The 22,911-nt window shown below is 40.1% G+C and overlaps 1 protein-coding gene and 1 long non-coding RNA gene across 2 annotated transcripts in view; one reads left to right on the top strand and one right to left on the bottom strand.

Moving 5' to 3' along the window:
• The first annotated feature begins 2,277 nt into the window (after positions 1-2,277).
• On the top strand, positions 2,278-2,718 carry LOC149090759 (uncharacterized). Its single transcript, XR_016197330.1, has 2 exons — positions 2,278-2,385; positions 2,418-2,718. It is a non-coding gene; the product is annotated as an uncharacterized LOC149090759 (long non-coding RNA).
• Positions 2,719-3,526: 808 nt separating this feature from the next.
• LOC108657589 (uncharacterized) overlaps positions 3,527-22,911 on the bottom strand; it is a 69,159-nt gene continuing 49,774 nt past the window's right edge. Inside the window, exons 3-4 of the mRNA XM_018110246.3 lie at positions 8,166-8,668; positions 3,527-6,928 (exon numbers count right to left, since the gene is read on the bottom strand). Coding sequence (XP_017965735.1) covers positions 6,736-6,928; positions 8,166-8,632 — 660 coding nt within the window. The 5' untranslated portion in view covers positions 8,633-8,668 and the 3' untranslated portion in view covers positions 3,527-6,735. The remainder of the gene's footprint in view (positions 6,929-8,165; positions 8,669-22,911) is intronic.

Raw genomic sequence — 22,911 nt, 5'->3', positions numbered from 1 at the left:
TGTTCACCTCCCCCGGTCACTCCAATACTCCAAGTGGCTGTGGGACTATTGACAGCATTAGGTCAAAGATCGGCAGTCACAAGAGCGTGACCCGCTCATATATCATCATCGTATCGTATCTAGACATATGTGTGTATGTATACAAACATTTCTGGCAAGGCCTGTCGAATTACTCAAATCTGTTCTCAAGCTGCAAACATTCAGCTGCTTCCAGAATGCTACGCTCGAAAATTAGTTTACACAAATATTTAATCTGGCTCTGTAGTATCAATGCACGAATATACATATTTCGTATGTGTATATATGTATGTATATGTATAATGAGAATTGATTGTAAAGATCGAGTTGCAATTATTTTGGCCGCACCCTCATAAGCAAATCATTGTTTACTTATCGAATGACTTCAGCTGTACTCACAAAGTAAACAACGCCTTCGATTCGCTTAACTCTTTGAGTTTTTCAGCTGATTAACTCCAGTTTAATTCAATTACCTATTTAAGAGTGAGTAAGTAGGCAATCGACATTATAAAAAAATACATATTATATGTATATATGAAAATCTAACGGATATCTGTATGATATCATTAAGAGTCGATTAAGAATCGATATCTATCGATATCTTGGAAACGTCAAGAGATCAGAGTCGATTAAAGAGATTATGAGTTGATCGGAGAGATATCTAAAAAATATCTTGAAAACATTAATAATTGATCTGAGAGATACCTATAGCTATCTTGAAAACTCTAAGAGTCAATCTAAGCATAAAAATATCTTGAAATATCTATTGATTTCCTTAAAGCGTTAACAGCAAAGAACTGATCTGAGGGTTACTTGTAGATATCTTAAAAACATTAAGGGTTCATCTAAGAGATATCTTTAAGTATCTTGAAAACGGTATGAGTCAATCTAAGAGATATGGAGAGATCTCGAAAACGTTAGGACTTGTCCATCGAATTTAAGCTAGTGACATAGCTTTTATAGCTTTCGTATAGCTCGCTTTTGACATGATTATTTCTTAAGTTAAACGAAAGCTTAATTCCTATCAAGACTTGCAACCTTTAAGAAAGTTTCGCAAATATTTCGTGGCAAAGCTTTTTCTCGTCAACTTTCGACGGGTACCTACAGGTGCTGCATGAGTCAAGCCTGATTCGTAAAGGTAGCTTTTGAAGGTCAATTGATGCACCTGTCGATCGCATGCCAGACGAAATGCATTCCCAATTAGATGTCGCGTGGCTTATCATCTATTTATAGCCATGTTATTGGGGCCCTTTAGCCGCCATTGCATGCGGTCGAATAGTTGTAAAGTTCTAGAGCATGACATTACGATATTGTTAACCATCTACATGCCAGTTACGTGTGGATGACATGCGCTTGGGTTCGTGTTTCGGCAGTCAGTTTGCACTCGAGCTGCGAGCAGCGCCATCTATGTGTGAAAACACAACCGATTGCAGCTAGTCCAAAGCTCTTGCATGGAAAGCTGCTGAGCTTCAGCGGAGCTTTTTAGCGAGCTTGTGCTTCGCAGGACGAGCAGCTTTAACAGTGTAACATTAAAGCTCCAGCCGACTGTTAACACCCTGTTAACATTACCCATACGCCGCGTGTTGCAGTTAGATATTTAAAAAACGGCTGATTTGTAATATAAGGAAATCGTTTTCTTTATTTATGTGTTAATGCTGACGCCTTCAGTGGGCACTCGCTTAAATTTAATGTAAGTAATCGTTACAATTATTAATTAAATGTGTATTTTGTCTGTTATTCATAATAAATATATAATTAAAATACGAGTATTCTCAAACGTAATATATTGTTATACATTCGCTAATCGTACGCTAATGACAAAAACACTCACACGATTATCTAATAATAAAAAGACGGCTCTGACCGAAAGAATGTTTTTAAACACAACAACAACGGAATCAAGAACCAAAACTATGGAAAAATCGTCCTTTTTTTGTATTTTAATTTTAATTTTTTATTTATACAATATTATAATCCGTTACTTGATTGCGGGTTTTTGTGTCTCTGATTGTTTCCGGTTTGGTTTAATTAATTTATTCATTTGTTATATATTTTTTTTATATATATATATTTATATATTTGTTTTTGTAATATTCGACAGCTACGCATAACTCTAGCATAGTTGATTATTAAATAATAGTTCGAGAATTAGTTTCCGCTCACATATGCATATACAGAGGACATATGTGTGCGCATGTATACATGTATATATATATATTTGTTTATATATATAGTTATGTATATATTTGTATATATATAGTTTTTACTTTTTCATTTATTATTATTTAAAACATTTTTGTAACATTTAATAAATTTAAACATTGATTGCTCTTGCGTTATGATAATAGCTTCTATATATGTATGTATGTATATATGTATGCATACATACATATATATAGATCTTGTTTATATAGTTTCTAAATGTAAGCGCTCTTTCCATGTGATTATCCTTGAACAGGCTCTAAGGTATTCCAGTTCGACTTTTGCACTTGTGTGTGTGTGTGAGTAAGTATATGTGTGTGTGGGTATGTATGTTTCTCTGTGCTTATGCATATATATTTATATTTAAAAATAAGTATATTCTTTTATATGTTTTTCTTTTTCTTATTTTTTTTTTTTTAGTTTTTCGTCGTCCAGCGACATTTTGTCAATTTTTCAAACAGTTGATAAACTCCTTGCCAGAGGCATTCTGAGGACTAACTTTAGGTACAGTGGGCACTGCTATTGAATGTTGAATCGAATTGGTTGATTATTGATTATCGGAAAAGCGAGAAGAGCATTTCGTTCCTTCGAGGAGAGCGGCATAAGTAGCATTATGTACAAACTAAGCTAATGTTGCATGCAACTTAAACGAATTGACGAGCTGACACACACATGTGCCCTAATATCTAGACACGTGCTCCGACTCGTTTTACATACATACACAGATGTGTGCATGTATTTGTGTGCGCATATACGTATATGTACTTATATGTATTGTATATATAGATATATTGAAGAGTTTGGCTATAGGCGCTGAAACAACATCGAGACTAATTAGAGAAAAATCTTTATCGAACTTGCAACATCTCAAAGTGGCTTAGATGCTCTCGTGTAGGTGTATAGGTGTGTGGGTGTATGGGTGCGTGGGTGTGTGGGTGTGGCAGGTATTTGGAGGCGTGCATCGAACTACCCGCCTGCTGACCTGCTGGGCTGGGCAGACAGCAAGCCGAGTTCAATGATCGTTATTATTTGAGTGATTGACTCGACTCGACTCGACTCGACTCCGACTCGTTCAATTTGGTTTGATTGTTACGCTTGCACTACTTGTTGCCTGCCAATCGCTTAACTCTAACATATATATGTATATTCATATATATATATATATATATACATCAGTGGGTGTATATGCATATATAGTATAAAGTACACGTAGGTAAATTAGTTTTCGCTATTTGTTGTACATAGGTGTAAAGTTCTTAGGTACATGGTACATTTTAACTCTCATATTATTCATTTTTTCTTCTTCTTCTTCTTCTTGTTTTTTGTTATGTTTGCCTTGTGAACAGACTCACAACTTGCTACGCTCTAATAAAACGTGAATAACACACTTGAAGGGTTCTTCTCCTTCTCTCAACTGGCTGCTCTATTAGTAGTATTACGATTATAATTATTATTACGGGAAAGTACGCAGATACCGATTTGCGATATGCCAAACAGAATTGCTAAATACTTTTGCATTCCATTGGATGCCACAAATTTCAATTTTCAATTTTCCATTTTCATTTAATTTTTTTGTTTTCTTTTAATTATTACAATTTCTGTTCAACCCTCGTTCTTCTTCTTCTTCTTCCTTTTGCATTCTGCCAACTCGTTTTCATTAGCTTTGTTATTCTCTTATTATATATATGTTTGGCGTTTCGTTTCGGAATTGAAACAAACACCTGAGGCTACAAAATTACTGCAAGTGTTTTCCTTGCTATTTGGTGGTGGTGTGCGTGTGTATGTGTGAATGTGTGTGTGTGTGTGTGTGCGTGTGTGAAGGACCCGTTTCAAAAGTGCGAGAGATTTTGATTGAGAGAGTGCCATAGAGTCTCATATATTTGATTAATTACGTTGAACTGTCGTAAGGTACAATGTTTAAGTTTACCTGGTGGGTTCTCAAGCGGTGGTTATTTCATTTGTGGTTTCTGTCTGGGCTGTCCGGTTATTAAGCAACAACAACACAACCGATAAATGCGCCGACTAACGATTCTCAATTCCTAAACAGATTCACTAGTCTTGGATTGGTGCTCAAACTCAAACGAAACTGGGAGGAGTATTGGGCAGTCGGATACTGCCGACAGAGCAATATGCACAAATGTTTTCCCTCTTCAGATTTTCAATTATCCAATAGAATTAGTTTGCCATTTTATAATTATCATCGTATTACTTTTGAGTACTATTATGAATGGGAACTGAATGTGTTGTCGAACAAATAATGAATATAAATTATAAATATTTGCATAATGTTTGCCATTAATGAATAGATTCAGAGGGGACTATCAATTGTCAAAAAGAAATTGATTCTGACTGCAAATTGCCTATGTGACACGAGCGAGAGAGAGGGAGTGAGACGGACAGAGAGGGAGAGAGAGATTTGCTAACTGAAATTGCATTTTGATTGTCGTAATTAGTCAGACAGAGACAGAGAGACAGAGAAAGAGACAGAGAGAGAGAGAGAGAGAGAGAGAGAGAGAGAGAGAGAGAGAGAGAGCAATGGGAGCCAACACATATTTCAATTAACGGCTGTTCGCCCACATGAAATTAGCTCTATTGGGCTGCAAATGAGGCTGAGGCTGGCTTTGCTGAATGCAGATGGATGAGTGGTTGGGCTGGCTGACTGAGTGGTTGGGCTGGGTGTCCGCCTGGTTGAGTGGTTTATCAACGCGAACAGCGTTGTCCATTAAGCGCGACATTCGCATTCGCATTCGCATTCGCATTCGGCATTCGGCTTTGGCATTGGCATTGAGGCCTTGTCCCCATACAACTTGTACGCCATGTGGGCCACGTGCAGCAGCCGACCATGAAATGCAACTGCGTATGTCTTACAATGTATTCAAGTGTGTTCGCCTCTATATACATATATGTGTAAATGTTTCTGTATATATAGATGTCCTTGAACTGTTCCGTCCTTGGAGTCTGCTGAGTCGAGGCTGTGCACATTGCGAACTCGTGCCACAATTTCAGATCCCCTTAAACGACTCCAATGGCCATTCAACGGGACATGCGGCGGGCAGTCGAGCGCGTGCAATTAGCGCCACCAAACAGCAAACATCAGCTTCAAATGCACATCAACGTCTACTCGGGAGTGAGCTGGAACTGGAAGAGTTGCTGTCGCCAAAAATTGCCAAACTTCGCATGCAAATCAAACAGCGCGGAACAACTCGCGCGACATTTTGCTGCCCCCTTAATGGGAATCGCTAATTGCTGCAGTTGTTTTCATTGATATGGCAAACGTTGCGAAATGCTTCTACCCAGGTGGCTGGCCGACTGAGATGGGGTATACTGACGAGTGGTGCATAGAGAGAAATCTCATATCTTCAGCAATAACTGTATTCCCATGATGTGTCTTTAATTTAACAGGTATTGCTTTGGAGTTCTACTGGATTGGTCATCCCAAATGTGAATACCTAGATTTAAAGACTTACTAATTTTCTCCTTAGATGAATGATTAATTAAATTAAAATTACTGAATGAGAATCTGCAGCAATACGAGCGTTAGTTCGGGTATATCCTAGTCGGATATTGATCTGTTTATTTCCTTTGAATTCAATGCTTAATTTGAATCATTTTACTGGAAAAGGAAACAGAACTATTTGTTTAGAATGGATAGATACATGGAAGGAACTCTCCCCCTCTCTCTCTCTCTCTATGCTGAGAAGAGAAAATGTGAATTCAAGTCGAAATATCTCAATGGATATTTCTTAGGATTAAATTACTCCAAATCAGATGTTGTCCTGACTTATTTCTGTTGAGTTGCAAAAAGAACTGGATGTATTAATGTGAATAATATTTCCAGGATACATTTAGGAGCTAATTGACTCACTGCTAATATAGATAAAATGCACATATAATTGATGTCAATTGGTCATTTAAGGGGTATCCAATAGTCGGGCTGTGTCGTTACTGCATTGCTTTGGCTGTTTTCCCTCTGGCTCTGTCCTTCGAAATTCTGCTCTCACTCTACCGCCACCTCTCCCTGCCCTTTTATCCTACTCTCCTTGGCTCCCTTTCTCCTTCTCTCTGTCCCTGTCTCTGTCTCTGTCTCTCTCTCTTTCTTTCCGCCTCTGTTTGTGTCATTCTCGCTTCCTGCCGCAGTTTCATTTTCAACGTTTACGTGATGCGGCTGCCATTTTCATTTTCATTTTCATTTTGACAATTGCGGTTTGTTTGTTGATTTTTCTATGCGTTGTCGCAGCAAAAAAAAAAAAAAAACCAAAAACAAAAACAACAACTACAAAAAATTGAATTTTTTGCACTTTGCTGACAGATACAAATGGAGGGAACGAGAGCGAGTAGCTCTGGATGTGTTGTTTTTTTGGAGGGGGGTTGGTTGAGTGTCTGTATTAGTGTGTGTGTGTGTGTGTGTGTGTGTGAGGCGTCGATAAAACTGAATTGTTAAATAGCCTGCGCTCATGCCAATCGTCCAGTTGCTCGTGAATTCGTTTCGCACTGAGGTTCGAGCGCTTGCGCCGCTTATGTCTGAACGGGCACGTTGCTGTCCGCCTCCTGGAGCACGGGTGCTGTCCAGACGCCGCTGCCGCTGCGCGTCTTGCGCTGCTGCACGATGCCGTCCATGATGTCCAGCTGCAAGTTGTGTATGCTGCCGCGATGATCGGTCAGCGGCGGGCCACCGATGCCGCCGATGCCGCTGCCACGACGACTTCCGCTGCAAGAGAGAAAGAGGATCGTGAGTCGGATAAACGAAATAAATCCACAGAAGAGCGGACTCCTTTTCCACAAGAGGTGCGCAACAACAGTGCCTATTTGTACCTTAAAAGAGTCGGAATTAAACGAACTACAGGGACTTCATTTTATGTTGGCTTTAATTTTATTTAAACTCTGAACGTCAAGTAAATAAATAAATAAATGTCTGTCTGATTTGCAACTTGAATGCCATGCACTTAATTCTGCTGTTATCTCCCCTGTAGAGATGTTCGATAATATCTATCGAATATTAAAGAAAATCATCGAATATTTTGATATCGATGTTGGGTTTTTTTGTAAATCAACTTCGATCCTTTTCTAATATTATATAATAATTCTGAGCGGGCCATTTCTACACATTCACTAGTATTGCATGCAAAGGTACATCTAGAATAATCGAATATTTAGATAGGATCACATTTGTACATCTTTATCACGCTATGCCCTGTAAAATAAAACTGTTATGTCTATGACTTGATACAGACAAGCAAAAACTATCCCTTTTAAGTTTCCAAACGCAAATTATTGCTGTGTTTAATGTAAAGTCTGATAAGCCTTTAACAATCTTCAAAATCTGTACATCTATGTAAGCTCGGGGTCTTTGATTACCCTTTTTCACTATTGCGAATTACGAGTCTATTCGGATCATATATGAGTATACAAGCTAACGATACCAGAAGCAAATAGAATCTATGATAAGAAAAGCCACCTCTCAGACAATATGTGAGCATAAAAGATATCGATAACAAAAAGAAATGAAGTTTGTGTGTGGCTTAGTCATCGATCAGATGAAAATTTGAAAGATCGGAACATTCCGAATTCAGGTCATTGGAGAGCTTTCAATGGAGCAAAGATCCTGCCAACCATTTGGATTTTTTTAGAGCTAGTTTAGACTCTGAAGCTATAGCCTAAGGCCTGAGTCAGATAAATCAGATCAAACATTTTGTTAACTGATATAAAATGAGCTTACGTGTGTCCCATTTACACTCATCCCAATCGATAAATTTATCGATAACTTGTATAATTGAATATGCGATTCGCATAATTGAATATGCGAATCCTTTTGCCATGGCCATTGCCGCTGCCGCTGCCATCTGTGTGTGCGCCGGAGATGCGGGCTCTCGGAACGCTAATGGCGCACAAAACTTCCAATTACTGCATAAAGTGGCTCGGCTGCGACAAATAAAAATGTCATTTACCTGAAGGAGACGGCGGAAATGGACTCGCGCCGATTGCGTCCGAAAAGCGTTGGCGGCACCGCCGATATGGTGACCACGGAGTGGCGGCGTCCGCCCGCGGTCGGGTTGGTCTTCTGCGAGAGCGTGGCCAAAAACTCGACTTCCTTGGGGCTGAGGCCGCCCGTTTCGCCGCCCACCTCGGACAGGCGGCGCACCTGGCTGGCGGTGATGCCCTCAGTTATTTGCAGCGATGGCAGCGAATGCTTGCGCCGCTGCTGCATGTCGGGGAAGGGGCACAGCAGGTACGGGTTGACCGGCGAGTCCGGCTCCGAGTCGTCGCTGTTGCTGCGCTTGCTGGTGCTGGGATCGCAGCCGCCGGCGGCGCCCTCCAGCTCCTCGCCGTCCTCGACGGCGTGCGACTCCTCGACGACTATCAGCGGCTCTTGGGTGCTCAGGTTGAACACGGGCGTGAACGAGGAGCGACGCATCTTGGCTCTCTCTCTCTCTCTGCTCCGTCGACGTCTCTGCAACGATACCAGAAGCCACAGTCAATCAGCAGCCAAAGAACTTTTCAACAAATTAAAATGAGCCGCGCAGCTGAGCTCTCTGAGCTCCTCTTTCGCTTTGTTCGAGTTGCGCGTGCACGAACTTTGTCCACTTTCGTTCTTTCTGTGTTTTTCTTACCGATACACACACCCACCCATATGCCGCCAGCCACGCCCACATGAATTGATTGTGTGCATTATGTAATTTGACAAACGGGGAGCCGGAGCCCTGCAATTTGTTGTGCGGCCTCAATTCGAAATTTGTGGGCGTTTGTTTGGCTATGCTATGAATATGCAAATACTTTGAGTTCTTGGCTCATCCAAAGTTTTGCAATTAAACGAGTTTCAACTTTTTATTTTTCCACTTCTTTAGACAAGCCTCAACAATCAATTGATGTTGATTTCCTTTATTGATTTTTAATATACTCCCCTACACATTTACATATTCATAAATATACACATGTATATGTATGTATGTATGTATGTGTAAATGCCAAAAGGCAAAGAAAGTTTAGTTGGTAACTAGTTTAAAAAGTTTTAAGCAGTATTGATTGAGCCTGTTTCGACTTCAGATGAGTTCACATTCAGTAATCAGGCACTTTAAGGTTCACTATACTCATCCACAAAATGAAAGGGTATATTCGTGTATGCTATCCGTCCGTCAGTCCTTCTATTTGTCCGTATGAGTGTTAGCTGTTTTGCTGCTATTGAAGTTAAATGATTGCAATTATATATATGTATACATATATGCACTCAGAGAAATTCAGTAATATCTATATATGCAAGTTTTTTATACCCTAAACCAGCAGAAGGCCAAACAAGCTGAGGGAGGCGCGGCAGACTCCATAAGGTCCGTCCGCCTGTTCCTCCATCCGTAGGTTTGAGCGCGTCGAATTCAGAAGATATAAGAGCTAGAGATTTGAAATATTTGGTTGGTACACGATAATTGTAAACGAGTCTCTATGTAAGTATACTGAAAAGTAGCTTGGAATTGCGGATATATTAATTACTCGAAATACTCAAAGGACTTCGTTATCGGACAGTCTTGACTAAAGCATGTTTAGCTATTGATATATTGAATCACATATTTCCATTATTTTTATGTAAAAAGACCAAAAGCACCCAAGAATAAAACAAGATTGACTTGCCTTTGCATACAGGAGCGTGGCAAATCGGGAATCCTTAACAGGTTTTCAGATGGAAGCTTCAGAATTGAGATATAAATTGCTGTTCTCTTCTATGGCTTTCTAATTATATTCCCTTGTGTGGAAGTGTTTCTTGGGCCATGCATGAGTATTACGATGCCTAAGAATCAAAGTCTTACCCAGTTCATCAAATGGTTAACGTTTAATTACAAAATGTACTACACTTTGGCAATTTTCGACAAGCTGTCACTCAGCTACACCGTTAGCCAATTATTCAATCAATCTGTCAGTGCGAATAAGTTGTGGAAGCTGTCTAATAGAGGGACTCATTGTGCGAGGGTAACAAAGCTGTCGCATTGTCGGAAATGTCGATGGAGTCGATAAATAGGTGAACCTAGCTACCTGCGGCTGCTTACAGGGTATGGCCAAGCGAGCAGAACACCAAACCTATTCTGAGTCATTTGGGTAGAAAATGGATCGAATGGACGTTGTGGCGCTGGCTAAGCTCTGCGGGCGGCAAGAGACCCTCGATCGTGGAGCCTTTTCCATTAGAATAAAGCCAGGCTTTTATTTGGATATAATCTGGGCAAATGCTGAGCCCCAAACAATGCATAATTACTGCCTCGATTGCCTGCGAACGATTCGTTTTCAATTAGCTAAATGTATTCAGAGGGCTCTCGCACGGAACGAAACCCTTTTTATTTTGTTGAGGACAATGGCAAATGAATGCAAGCATAATTAAATGGGCCACCTCCGGATGCCAGCCAGCCAGGCAGCCAGAGCGCTTTAAACAACAAATATTTGCATACTTTTAGGTGCTCAGTCCGAGCCAAAACAGCTTAGAAATTGCGCATACGCTCAGTAGTCCAGCAGTGCTTGAAGATAACTGATTAGAGCTAAATATATGCATATATATGTTATACATAAAAAATTGTTAAGTTGTCCAAGAGAGAGAAAGAGAGAGGGGGAGAGAGAGGGGGAGAGGCAGATGACAAAGATAAAAATACTTTTTAGCAAGATTGCTTTTATTAAATAAGAAAAGCGTCTTGCGAACGCCAAGGGAGATTCTTGTATGTGTGTGTGTGTGTGTGTGTGTTACCTTGAAATCGAATTTGGCTAGGAAATCGATTGGAAGACATTCGAGACCTGTGCGAAGAACTTTGAAAGTGCTTCATAGTTGACTGCACTTTTCATTAATATAACACGAGCACACCCTATGCCTATGCGCGTCTATAGGGTGCTCGACACAGAGTGACACGTGTTGTGATTCCATACTAGTGTACATGCGTATCTCTCTCTCATTCTAACTCTCTCTCTCTCTCTCTGTCTCTGTGCGTGTCTTTGTATGGCAGCCTAATGTGTCTACTGGGCTTTGCTGTTGTGTTTTGTGTGTGTTTTTTACTGCTGGCGCCAACAGGCCGTCAACTCAATTGATGTACGTCACACACACACACACCTACACTGCTTGCTGTGTACAGCAGCTGTGTATTTAGTGCTGACTTATCCATTGCCAAAATCAAAATAATGAGCACTATTAATAGCATCTGACTGACGATTGGCTGCGACTCATTCAACGCGAAGCCAGCCAGAGTACGTGAGAAACGTGTCACTTAATCAGCATTAAAGAGCGCAGTTACATAATTAGCTAAGGAGCCGAGACACACACACACACACACACACACACACGTACACATACACGCACGCACACACGCGCATCGAAATCAACAAATGAAAACGTGAGCCTCACGTAAATCTCATTTAAATTTCTTTTTGGTGTACACAAAAATCGAAATCCGCAGAGTAAGCTTACGTGTATGTACACATACACACACACACATAGTCAAACACATGTCATAGACATTGGGTTTATTACCAAAGCCCAACAGGCGCAAAAACGAGAGACAATGGCTGCTGAGCAATGGAAAGTGTTGAGCCATTGAATACCCTGTAATAACTGGCATGAAAAGCTGCATTTGTGGCGATCTGGCAGTACTCTTATGTTCCTAATCGATATACAGACTGTCCATTTTAAACAGATCCATTTTGGACAGATCCATGGTTTTTTTTAAATTATTTATTATTATTTTTTTTTTTTTTTTCAAAATTTAATTTGACGATATTAATTATATTATGATATTCAAGTAGATTTGTTGATATTTCCTTTTGAATATGATTGTCAACTTGAGCCTGTACGGCATATTGTGCCCGTCTTTGTCAGGTAAATAATCATTCACATTCTCATCAACAGATAATAATTGTCAATATTACCAGTAAGCTTTGTGCAACATTATGCATACATATGTATGTCGTAGCTAATAAGTTATACACATATATATATTATAAATTTAGTAAAAATAATTGGAGATATATCTTTCATAATTTGACAACCATCACCATACACTTTCAACCCCATCTTCAGATATTCCTAATAAATAATTCAATTTTGATTGCTTCAATTGTAAAGTAATTTCTTATTTTATTTCGATATATGTATCTTTAACCCTTCTATAAACTCACTTTAACATCTGTTCTTTCTTTGATATCTACATATACAGCATATATGTCTGTCATTTATTTTGCTATTCACGATAAAAGACAATTGAAAGCAAAAAAAAAAAAAAAAAAAAAAAAAACAACAACAACAACAACAATTAATATATAATACTTGTCCTTTCGTCTGTCTGTTTCTTTTAGGTCTGCTAGTTGAGAGTCAACATAAGCGTCATTCTATGATTTTTCGTGTAAAGGTATAACGACATTTCGTCCCTTACTCAATTTTTTCTTAATGAGAATTCATTTTGTGGTCTAGACATACAAATTTTATAGCTCTGGTTTCAAATTGAGCGAGATTCTTACAATTAAACTGGGGTAAATAATTCATAGAAAATTTATATGAATAAATTTAAGAAAATTATTTACTGACATAATATATTGTAGAAACTAGTTTGTTTGTCATTAACGTTTTACTATACAGAGTCTGTATAAAAGAAATTGTATTCCTTTGGCCCGAATTACACAGAAAGTATTCGACAATGACAACTTGAACTTGAGCTTTCTATAAAATCACAAAATCATTCGGGCTGCTTAATTTTGTGACTTTCAATTTAGATCATATTCAGACTTTCAAATCCCAATAGATGTTGCGCTTCCATATGCTGACGGCAGCAATTCGAGCTTCATATTCACTTTTGGGGTTTTGCTCTTGTGCTCGATTTCAAATGTCAAATGTAATTTTCAAATTATTTAGGTCCACTTTAAACAATTAAAGCCAAGCCAGACCCAGATAATTTGCTTGAAATCTACATCATTATGCCAGATTGCCATTGGACCCTTGCCCGCCTTGCCTGCCTTGTCTCTGCAGCCGCAATACATACAAACACGTGTTTATCTATATGTGTGTGTGTGTGTGTGTGTAGTGGGATACTAATAGCAAAACATGGCTTTCACATGTGCCGAGTCCCTTCAGGCCATTTAAGCAATTACAATCCCATTAGCTTCAACTGCTGCAGCCGCAAGTCTTTTGAAGACCGCAATTAACTGGAAGGCCATTGCATAAGAAGAAATCATCGAGACCTTTAGCTGCGGATAAGCTGAGCGTAAATGGATAACGGCTTCTATCCGAGTCAAGATGAGCAATTGTTAAACTGTTAACTTTTTGAGAAAGTCACATGCTCTGGTGCAATTTGAAGGAATCCCTAGACTAATTCGTAATGCCGAGGAAAAGAACATTGTTTTTGAAAAATCTCCGTTCTGTTGTCCGTTCGTTCTGTGACTATAAAAGGTAGAGGAAAACTGTGTGACATGTGTGCTCAGCAGACTAGATTTGAGCAAGTGGCATAAGAAAAGTGTGCTACTTGGGTAAATCTAAAATCAGATAGGTCCGCCCGGTTTCTTTTTTTTTTTTTTCAATAACTAACATCATTTGCCAATCAGCATTATATACTAGACAAATAAACTAAATAAACCTAGAGCGTATACATGATTAGCAGTTATTGCGATAGAAAAATAAAATCCCAGCAACAGAATATGTTAAAATATAAGTTTCATTTAATTTTCATAACGTAACGAAATCATCGACTACAGCAAGCATTCAAGTAGAGTACATATCATGGCGTATACTTAATATATTTCTGCCTAATAACAAGTTCAATAAAAACTCGATTTAATATTATAATACACTTAATGCTCAGATTAACGCCCAAAAGTAAATACTTGAATGGAGCTTACATCATTTGACCAACTGCAACAAAATCTTCATCATATCGGGGCGTATACTTAATATTGCAAATTCTCAGCTCTAAATATGACAATGAAATTACCAAATTCTTTGCCCGCTGCATTTGGTGACTCCCAGATGCTCTCAATTTCTGCATGGGCAAAGCAAATCACCAGCTGTAATTCGACTCTTTGATGTTAAATCGCGCAATGTATTTAAATATATATGATATATGTATGTATATGTGTGTATATCTCGCTATACGTGCACACATATATAGCTGCGTATTTTCATGCCATTTAAATACAGCACAAAAAGACTTTCTATAAATATATTTAAAGTCTTTTTTTCTGCATTTAAATGACATTAAAATATACACAAAGCCAGACGCGAGAGAGCGCCTGAAATTTTAACCAAACAAACAGCCGCCGTACGGCCGATTCCATTTTTGTTTTGTTTTGTTGTTGTCGTTGCTGTTGTTGTTGTTGTTGTTGTTGTTGTTGTTGGCTGGTACCGTTTCATTTTGTGTGTTGCGGCTTGAGACAACACTCACCGAACAGCCACGCCCCCGTGCCGCCCGGCTCTTTGTTTAATCCCCTTGCCGCATACGCCGCAGCGACTGGTGACGGCATGTTTACTTGACGGGTTGGCGGTTGGCGATGGCGCCATTTGAATTTCACTCTAACATTTAAATTTGATTTATCTGAAAACGAGAGAACAACACGCCCAGCAACAACAACAACAACAATAGCAGCAGCAACAGCAACAAAGACTACTAAAATGCAAACGCAATCAGCTTCCAAATGCTTTAATTAAACATCGGTCCCACGCAAAAACCCCAAAATGTGCCCATACAAAGGCGTGTCGGCAGCACCTTCCCCATCGCCCCGCCCCTTGTGCCCCTCGTCCACTTTTTTCCGTTCTTTCTTCTTTTTTGTAAATAAATGGCACGACGATGGGGCCTCAGGGCAGTTGGGTCAATCAGCCATGCCGCAGCCAGTCTATTTATCTACTCGCCAGCTAGTCTATATTGACTCTCTCCTCCTCCCCCTCCCTCTCCCGCTCTCTCTTTCTCTTTCTCTTACTGTCGACTGTCCCGCTCTCGCACTATATCAATTAAATGTATTATTACAGGCGACTATTTATTTTCAATTGAGCTGCAAACAAAGTAGCGCGAGTATGTTAAAGCTCAGTAAACAAACTCGTTAATGACAAACAACAAATTTGTTTTGCTTCTCTTCTTCCTCTTTTTTTTCCAGCTCAAAGTGCGAAATAGGAGAATAATTCAAGGTAAATAATTAATATTTATTATTTACATTAATCCATTAGTCCGCCTACATGCAATGCAATAAAGCAAGCAAATAAAAGCCAAATAATCGTTTATACCACATGATTACACTAGCCTGCATGGGGTGAGTACAGAAATTACTAACAGAACAAATTGAAATTTTCAAGCGGTTTTTTCCACACGTAAAATTAACAATTTGGTCTGTGAAATGTTCATAAGCTTAAAGGCTTTTAATGACATGGATCCGTGCTTTTAATCTCTTTGTAATTTTATCTCCACTCTCTCATACAGAGACAGCGGGACAGTGATGTCCTTGCTCGTTTGATTCCCTTAATCTCTTCACTTCGTTCGCTATCTGTCCCGGATGTCTATTCCTCTCTGGCTCTCTTACTCTCAGAGTCCCTCTCCCAGTCTCAAATCCCGTCAGTTCTTTTACTTTCACCTTAATTTATCCATTTCCCTGCTACCTATGTAGGATCTCTCTCTCCCTCTCACTTATTTTTTGCTTTATTTTTCTCCTTCTTCTTTATTTCCTATTACCCTTTCTCTTCGTCTTTCATTTATTATTTCTTCTCTCTTACGTTGACTCTCCTCCTTATTATGTCTCTCATTGTCACTGTCTTTCGATCCCTCTGTCTCTCTCTATCTAGCTCTCTCTGTTTCCCTCTCCCTCTTTTTTACTAACTCTAGGTATGTGTCTCTCTCTCTCTTTTCCACCCCCTCTTCTTTTTCGTCCTTCATCACTCAATCTTTCTCTCTCTCCCCATCATATCACGGTCTTCTTTTCTCTCCCTTTCTCATTCCCTCCTGCTCTTCCTCTTCCCCTTTCTGTCTCTGTTTACCTACTTTTTGTAGCCCTTCCCTTTCTCCTTCTCATCTCTACCACTCTCACACTCTTTTTTTCTTTTCCCATCATTCCCTCTCTCTCTCTCTCACTTTGTCTTTTAGCCTACTTCGAATATTGAAAATCGTTGTCTTATTGTGCGTTCATTGGTGTGACTCAAGTTATTTATATCCATTGTTAGGCAATTTCTAGCAATATTTGTTGTAATAACTTAGAGCAGAGTCTTCAATATTTGGCATGTGATAAATGGTGGCTGTTATAGAGATTTTTATTCTTCTTCTGCCCCACTGTGGCCAGTCGAGTGAAACCTCAAATGCGTAGCTATAACTAATGTGCAACTGTGAGCAGTATTGAGCATCAAGTTATATGAACGCAGCAACAACTACTGCAATAACAACAACAATAAAGTTAAGGATTTCAACATTATTGAGATAAATGACAAGCTCTGCTTCAAATAAATAATGAAAGCCCAAATGTAGGCAATGACAGCAGACGCGATGTAGTCGACGCATAAACAAACGGCCAAGGACAGTAAAAAAGACTCGCCCTATGTATATAAGTATGTGTGTGTGTGAGTGTGCATGGGTGTGCAACAAGCAACATGGACAAGAGAAATGTCTGTAAATACATGACATAAACAAGGCCATGAATTTGACTATAAATCCAAATTGAATGCCAGCCTCAAATCGAAAATTATTTGTGGCTCATCCTCCGAAGCAGATAAAGGTAAATGTCCTTTTCATTATTCTTAGCCAGCTTTATCTACAGCAATTGGAATAATGTTGTCTCAATTCAATCTTAATTTGCATTTGGATAATAAGATCTCTGAAGGCGAATGGAAATAATTTGTGTAAATATATTGTTATTCTACTTCAAGTCCATGATGAAGCCCAAAACTTATCCACCTTAATTAATTAATAAAAAAATATATTATTTACACTTATTCGAGTAAGTAATTGTGGAATATTCTCTTATTTTATTGTTTTTTTTTTTAGTTGTTGAATTGAGTTTCCTACAGCTCTGAATAAATATTTGTATGTTGAAACTGCCACACACACATTTCTCTCTGTCTCTCTCTCTCTGTTTCTTTCTCTCTCTCTCTCTTTCTTTGTTTGTTGCTCTATCTATGTGCTCGCTTTCAGTTTCTTTTGCTTTCATTTAATTATAGATTTAGATTTTGCTTTTTCACATTTTCTAAATTAAATTTTCCTCTCCTTAGGCTTTGTCCTCTCTCTCGTTCTTCGCACTTTCTCATTCATCTCCATGTTACTATTTTTGTTAATCTCTTTACCGCCCTCATTTGCCCTCTTCATCTAATTTAGTACTTTCCTCTCGTTTCCTCCATGTTTTCCTCTTCTATATCTCTCTCTTCTTCTTTCTCCCTCCTTCTATATCGTTTTCTCTCTCGTTCCCTCAATCTCTCTTTCACTTTCCCTCTCTTTTTCACCAGCACGATCTGTCTCTCTTGGCTCGTATAGTTTCCTCTTTCACTCACTCGTCCCTCTTTGGATTACCTGCTTTGATAAGTCTCTCTCTCTCTCTCTCTCTCTCTCTCTCTCTCTCTCTCTCTCTCTCTCTCTCTCTCTCTCTCTTTCCGTTACTCACTGGCTTTCCTGATTGAAGTAAAACAAATAATTATCATCTATTTAGCCATATCGATGGACTATTAATAGAAATTCGATTATTTGCTGATCTTGCGCTAAATGTATCATCATTTGTCACGTCTTGTTTCCTGTGTGGAAACATTTGGGAATTATTTCAAGAGTCTCTACATACATATGTGTGTGTGAGTGTGTGTGTGTGTGCTTATGTTCAAGTTTATTTGTAAATAAGCGATGGCGCAATGATTCTGCGTGATTGTTGGCACGTGATTGAGCTACCAAATATAAAATAAATATATATACACATACGTATGTATGTATATACGTGTATTCAAGTGTATGTGTGTATATATTTGGGCTCAAAAAGCATCGGCTGGCAGCGAAGGCGACATCACACATTTGCCGAGGTCAACTCAGGGTCCCTTTTCAAGTGCGCTGTCAGCAAATGTGTTGTGACAAAGCGGATAAAGTGGCCGTTGACTGACTAAATGGTATCCTGCAAACAGCATCAAGTGTTGGGGAATGTTGAGGAAGAGAAAGAGAGAGAGAGAGAAAGAGAGAGAGAGAGAGAGAGAGAGAGAGAGAGAGAGCAAATAAGAGCTGCTTCAGCTGAACTGTGAGTTGATGATGCTTATAGCATATGTTTGTAGCTGTGTGATGTATCAATGAAACTGAGGACTCTGCTGCACATCCAGACTCGACCTTAGCGACCCGGTTCAATATCAACTCTCGCTGAAATCCTTTATAGAGCAAGTAATCAAAGAATACTTTCCCCGGTTAGGGCATGCAAATGGAAGAGTAGAAAATCAGTTGAAGAGAATTTTTATTGAATTCGAATTGCAGTCGTCACTCGGGGAATGTCAAATGTTGTCCAAAAATGAACCTGAATTGAGTGGGAGCAATAAATAAGTCGGGACATTGGCAATTTGAAAGTCATCAAGCTGGAGGAAAACGGCAACCACATTAAGTGGAGACCCTCGGCCCGTCTCGACCCCGCACGGCCTGGCCCGGAAGTGCTTTGCTCGTAATGTCATGAGCTGGGCATGGGACGTAGCCAAGGAGGCAGAGCTCAACCTGTCGGCAACTGTTGGGCAACTAGTTGGGACCGGACGTTGTCCGCCCAAGCGTGCACATCCGGCGGAGTAAGCTGGGAGGGGGGTAACAAAGGCGGCAGGCGCTCGGTAGCGGAGCAAGGGTTAGCACGTCTAATGGGTTTTGTATCTTACGCCCGCCCAGCCTGACGCTCAATTTAAAGCCTGAGATTAGTCAAACTTTCCTGTTGTGTGAGCGTCGGTAATGAATTGAGAGGCAACTCTGACGGACTGACTGAATAGCTGATTGATTGAGTGATTGACGGACTGGCGGCCCCACTGGCTGGCCTGACTCGTTTTATGACTGCAAGCTTAGCGCTCCGAGTGCTCAAAGTTTTTCATTTATCTCTTAGCGCCGGGTGCAGCCCTGTCGCTGCTGTTGTTGCAGCTGTTGCCATTGTTATTGTGCCAGGCATTGTTATTGTTACTATTGTTGCTTTTAATTATGTTAACGGTAAACGTGGAGCTGGAGAGACACACACACACACAGTGGGAGAGAGGGAGGTAGGGTGAGAGAACTGCTGACAGCTGCAGCTTTAGTTTGTTAAAGTTGCTCGAGCAAAGTAAAACTCATTAAGAAAAATTAAGCAGGACGAAAGAAAACGAAAGCTTAGCTGCGTTTCCTTTCAGATCTGCTGCTAATCAATACGTTGAATGAATGAATACACTAACTCGAATTGAGTCCAATATATCAACCCGTTCCGCAGACCCCTGCCAAATGCCGGTGCAATTCGTGGGGAGATGTTCAGCTCGAGAATTGGACTAAATTGCGCACTTGGCCCAAATGAGTTGGCTGAAAACTCACTTAGCTGCTCTTCAAGGGAGGCACTGCTCAAAGCTGATTGAATCGAAGGGAACTTAAATCAATTTGCGAATAGACAAACTGTTGGCCTGGGCGCCGCCCGGGGAGGAGCCGTTCGCGTGATTTGACAGGTTCTGCTTAATCTGCAGCGTCTTGGCGAATCGAAACTGATTTGCCTTAAACTCATCATGGTAATATTATTATTATTATGCACGCTGGAAAATTTGATTCTATTTTTGGACTAAGCACTTGATTTTATTTGTTTTGCTTGCGCTGGCACAATTTCACAATTCCTGCACCGCGGCTTTCCACTTTGACATTCTGCACGACTTCCATTTGAGTAAATCAAATCAGCTCGTAAATATCGCAATATTGCTTCATACCCTAACGCCGAGTGGCACTCGCCATTCCTCATGCAGCATGCTGCACGATAAAAAGCTTGTGACGACTGCAAGACTTGACCCTGCGCGGCTCCATGTCGCAGAGGGCATGCCAGAGGCCACGGCTCCCTCCAGCCTGCCCCCTCCTCTTGGGCTTCTTTCGCTGCCCATATAAATCTTATTTGCTTGTCTTAATTTACCTAATGCCAAAATAATCCGACTGTCATTTGGAGCGCACAGCTTTTTGCCCAGACGGACTGCATAGAAGCCCCAGAACCCCCGTAGCCTCGTAGTGCCCGCCTGCAACCCCTCTGACTTTAAGTGTTATTTGGTGCTAAGCCGGTTAGAGGAAGCTGCAAAAAGGGCGCAGCTTTCGTGTCCCTCCACGGGTCATAAAATATCGTGACTGCAAATTGCGCCTTCAATTCGCCATTCGTGTGTATAAGCACGCCTCGCCCGCATTTCTTTACGGCTCTGCTCATTTTCCCTTTTCTCACTCGGATGTGGAGCAGAGAGCAACGCAGAAGCGCTTTAGCAAATCAATGTAACAGGTAGAGTCGAATAATCGAATCTAAGTTTCGTCCACTGTTTCGTTTCGACGGTAAGAGCAATCGGCGAAAATTTGTCAGAAAATTCTGGTTAATCACAGAAAAAAGCACTAGAAAGTGCTCCTCAAGCGGATTCATTGCGCTTTGGCCAATCAATGCAACAGCTATAATCAAATAATCGAAGCAACTGAACTGTGACTTCTTCTCACATGATGAAAATGTAGCTAAAACTATAAAAAGAGAATTAATTACGTAGTACTTCTTAGCTTAATTTATATATAGGTATCTGCTTCCATACTGAGATATATCGTGTTTCATATTTCCACAGTTGACAGCTTAATTGATATTGATTAATGTATGTGCGTTACAAGATGCGTGATCACATTACGCTAGCCCATTCAAGGGTATTTCTCGCATAATGAAGACTGGGAGCTAAACCCACGATACGCACCCTTAACCTCTTTGTGCTCATGCGATATTGAATCGGTCACGTTGACAACTCGGGCTAGAAAGTCAGCGTGTTTGAAGGTGCTTACCCTTAGCATACTCTATACGCATTAGGAAGCGGGCATATTGGTTGCTTATGTCTTGAATAAAATCTGAAGAAATTTAGTTGAATTTAGTTGAGTTGACAAAAATTCAATCAAGATTCTGATTTACTGGCTGAATGATTTTTGAATAGTATTTGGCCTAGTCTTAATTTTATTACATTCATATATTAAAGTGAACTGAAGGTCATACGATACAATTATGCAAATTACACGAGTTAGCAATTGATTACTCATTTAAGCGAATACGAATAAAATGAAATGAGATTTAAATTTAAAATCATTTAAAACTTAAGGGAAAAAACTCTTTTATATATTAAATATTATAATATATTTCTATATATAAATATATAGATATAATTACACTGTATAGTGTGAGTTGAGTTCTGTGTGCTCATGTCACAGTTCTGTTTAATATGCTTGGGTAGTGTATCTGGCAGTCGTGTAATGCCAGTTGCTGCCACATACTAAATACTTATGTAAATATGTTTCAACATACGGTCATGTACACACACACACACACACACGCACACACACTTTTGCACATACATAAATACACACATACATACATACACACACACACACGTCTATATATGGATATTTGTATATATAGATATGTAGGTCCCTAAGCCATTTTTGTGGCTGCTCCTTTTATTGATTTTTGCCGAGTTGCCGCCAAAGGCAGCAGCAACAGCAGCAACAGCAACTTTGTTGTTGATTATGCTGCTGCTACTCCGCTTGTTGCTGCTGCTGCTGCTGCTGTCATCATAATAATCATCGTAGCTGGCGTCCCGCCATCGCATCGCTGCTCGTCAGCCTAATCCCGGCCAGAGCTGAACATGCGTGGCCGTCGCAGCTATTGCGAAATTGTGTAACGAAATATATTGATATCCTGAAAGTGAATATTAATTTCAATTTCAATTGAGATTTCGCTTTCAATTGCGAATGCAAAAAAGCCTGAAAGTGTCGCACCTAACCCAGAGCCCGGCTCTTAAGAGGAAGGGACAGCGAGTGGGACAGCCTTGCCATGCCCATTCGTCCGTAGAGCTCTTCCGTCCTCTGACCCAAGGGCAGTGCTTCTGCCATTTTGTTTTCGTTTTTCTTTCTGTTTTTTTTTTAGGTGTGTGTGTGTGTGTGTGTGTGTGTGTGTAGTCCTAACTGAATCTGAGCTGCGTTCATTTCATTTCCATTTTTGGTATGCTTAGCACATTTAATTTGTACAGCAGGCCGGCAGGCTGGTTGGCTGGGTGGGTTGGGTGGTTTGGGTGGTTTGGGTGGTTTCGGGTGGCTGGAGGTTGACGCGGCCTGGCTGAGCACCTTTCAAAAGCAGGAAATTGCTTAAATTGAATTCAGTGATTTCCGTTCTCCGAGTCCTTCAGTTCGCTGCTGTGGCCCAGTCCAAGCCGGACTAATGGCCCACTAAATCAGTTGAGATTTGTTCGTCCACATCGTTTGCTCCTGCCTCTGTTGCTGCTCCTGCTACTCCTGCTGCCAGTTATAGCTCGCATTTGCACTGTTTGTCTATGGCCAGGCATTTTCGAGGGTTCCCTTTTTTTCGTTTTTGCGTTTCAGCTTCCGCGACTCCTGATATGCCACTCGAAGTGCAATTTAATGGATTTGCCGTTGAATGACAATTGCTGCTCGAGTTTTTTCGTTTCACTTTTTTGCTCGGCTCTGTATTCATCAGCTTGTCCGCATCCCCCCAATTCTCATGCAAATTGTCTGTGCTCTATGATTAGTTTGCCGCCAGCACAGCAAA

This window comes from Drosophila navojoa, chromosome X, assembly GCF_054131105.1.
Source record: "Drosophila navojoa isolate 15081-1374.11 chromosome X, UAZ_NAV_1.0, whole genome shotgun sequence".
NCBI lineage: Eukaryota > Metazoa > Arthropoda > Insecta > Diptera > Drosophilidae > Drosophila > Drosophila navojoa.
The sequence above is the reverse complement of the archived record's forward strand: the minus strand, read 5'-3'. Positions and strand labels throughout refer to the sequence as shown.